Source organism: Conger conger, chromosome 6 (assembly GCF_963514075.1).
Source record: "Conger conger chromosome 6, fConCon1.1, whole genome shotgun sequence".
Taxonomy (NCBI): domain Eukaryota; kingdom Metazoa; phylum Chordata; class Actinopteri; order Anguilliformes; family Congridae; genus Conger; species Conger conger.
This window is the reverse complement of record NC_083765.1, coordinates 4,211,786-4,214,309: the sequence shown is the minus strand read 5'-3', so window position 1 is coordinate 4,214,309 and position 2,524 is coordinate 4,211,786. Positions and strand designations below refer to the sequence as shown.

At 45.8% G+C, this 2,524-nt stretch overlaps 1 protein-coding gene across 2 annotated transcripts in view; it reads left to right on the top strand.

Annotated features, from left to right (window-relative positions):
• Window positions 1-1,489, top strand: part of mttp (microsomal triglyceride transfer protein) — a 22,610-nt gene extending 21,121 nt beyond the window's left edge. For both annotated transcript variants that reach the window (XM_061244432.1, XM_061244433.1), the window contains exon 18: window positions 239-1,489. In XM_061244432.1, coding sequence (XP_061100416.1) covers window positions 239-386 — 148 coding nt within the window. In that variant the 3' untranslated portion in view covers window positions 387-1,489. The remainder of the gene's footprint in view (window positions 1-238) is intronic.
• The last annotated feature ends 1,035 nt before the right edge of the window (window positions 1,490-2,524 follow it).

The following is a 2,524-nucleotide window of genomic DNA, read 5'->3' as shown; positions in this document are numbered from 1 at the left end:
CATAATTTTCACATTTCACAATAAGGATGTGTGCTACCAACTAATGTATTAGTTACATGATTATTTATACATTAGCAAACCATAGGATGAACATGGTTAAGATTAACCAACTAAGTACTTAGTTGTACAATACGGGCCTTGATCGATTTCCTGTCAAGGAATGAGGAGAACAGATAAAATAAGTGATCGGAGCCCCACGTGTGTTTCTGTTGTTGAAGCTGTGGTTTATTTTTTCCAGGGAGTTTGTGACGAAGGAGGAGAGCTTGTGGTCGGGGAAGAGCTTCGCCTCCCATCGTGGCCGCAAGGAGCGCATTCCCGGCTCGGAATTCCCTCTGCACCAGGAGAACTCCAACATGTGCAAGAGAGTGTTCGAGGCCTCCTGGTAGAGCCCCCTCTGGTGGCGGGGAGGGGGTGGTGCATTTCTCACTGGGATTGTGGCGCACTGGTTCAGCCTATCGGAGGCAAGGTTTGGGATAAACCCCGCCCCAACCGCCCCACCCCTCCCTTCTCTCCCGAGTTGTGGAACTATTTATTGTACAGGAAGACACTGAGGAATATATTCATCTCAGCTACAATGTGAACAGGTGTAGAAAAAGGAAAGTCACATTTTTAAACTACAAACAACATGTTTACATACTGTATTTAGAATTATTTAAAAAAAATTTGTTTTTGTTTTGTTTTGTGAGAGAAAATGACGCATGTTATTCACATCAGGAGGTTTCATAAGTGCCTTTTCCACTGTCCTGTGGAAGCACACATCCTCTCAATCCCCGTAGATAGCATTCAGGTGGCAGCCTCTAAAATATTCACATATGATTGTAAATATGACAGGCAACAGGCTACGCTGTAGGAAAATAACTGCCGTACAGTAGTAGGTTACAGTAGCATGTTCCAGTGAGCTGATTAGTCTTATTTTCTATTGTGGTAAAAAAAAAAAGGAATTTAGTTTGAAAAGAAGAAGAGATTTGGGGTCAGGGCGATCCACACACGCTCATGTTCATGACCTCTCTGTCCCGCTGTGGATGAGCTGTGATTACGGCCCCAATTAGACACGGACTGTTCCCTTCTAAAATACTGTGTGTTTGCTTGTTTGGATGGACCCCCCCTCCCCAATCAATCGATAGTTTTTTTGTCAAATCACAGGAAAACCAGGGTATTAGAATGAATTCGCTGCTTGAAGGCGATTGCCTCGTGAGATTGTTTTTAATTACTCCCAAATGTGCCTTAGAAAATGTTCATTACTTAAAGTATTGTTTTGGATATTTATTTCCAAATTCTGCTGCTTTAGCCCCTCCCCCTCTCCTCCCCCGGCTTGCACATCAGTGCTGCTTCCTGATTGCCCAGCATGCACTGCTTGTGTAGTTGTCGAGGGCAGCACGAGGGCCCTAACTTCTTATTTTGCCTGATGCTTTTTTTCAAAGTGCCTTACATTTCGGCTAAGCAGGGGACAATCTCAATGACACCCCCCCCCCCCCCCCCAACTCACTGTGACCCCCCCCCCCCCCCCCCCCCTGGCAGAGCATGAAAGCCGTAACTTGTTTTGTACGGTCCTCCAATAAAATTGTGCTTCGGAAACGTTTGGCTGGCTGACCTTATTGCCCCTGTGTGCTGACTTCTCTGTGTGTGTTCTGTAACGTGAGTGCCCTGTGCACTGTCCCCTGTAATGTCTGCTGTGTCAGATGGGGGTGACATGGCTCAGGCAGTAAGAGCAGTCGTCTCATTGGCTCAGGCAGTAAGATCAGTCATCTGGCAGTCGGAGGGTTGCCGGTTCGATCCCCCGCATGGGCTGTGTTGAAGTGTCCCTGAGCAAGACACCTAACCCCCAAAAGCTCCCGACAAGCTGGTCGGCGCCTTGCATGGCAGCCAATCGCCGTTGGTGTGTGAGTGTGTGTATGAATGGGTGAATGAGAAGTATCGATTGTACAGCGCTTTGCTTGTATATGAATGCCGACCATTTACCATTTAGATAGAAGTCATTGGCATGGATAAATTATCTGTCAGAACCACACTTATCTTCTCAAAAGGCGGTTTATTTTGCCAGTGTTTGGGACTTTGCAATGTTAAACCTATGGCCATTTTTCTTCTTTTTTTTTTTCACTGGCTGCAATACCTAAGTCTGCCACTGGGTAGGGACGAGAGCCAGAACTCATCCCCAATGCTGGGGACCTGTCTCCATCTAACACGAACAGTACTCTGTCTTAGTCGTTTTCTTTAGCATAACCGTGGTCTTGGATGTTTTCCTGACACAGAAATGTTTGTATTTTGTTTAATAAAAACTTGATCCAGGCTGTCTGGGATTACCTGAAGAGCCAGAAGCGTGCAAGGCGGCCTGCGGATGACCTGTGGAAAATTCTCCAACACGTTTGGGACAGCCTACCAGCTGATTTTCTCATCCAACTGCAGGACAGTGTACCTCAGAAAATGCGATGCAGTTTTAAAGGCGTTGGTCACAGCTAATGTTGCTTTGTTTTAGTTTTTAACTGTTCACTGCTCTTCAGAGTACATTTTAAACATTTAAAACTGT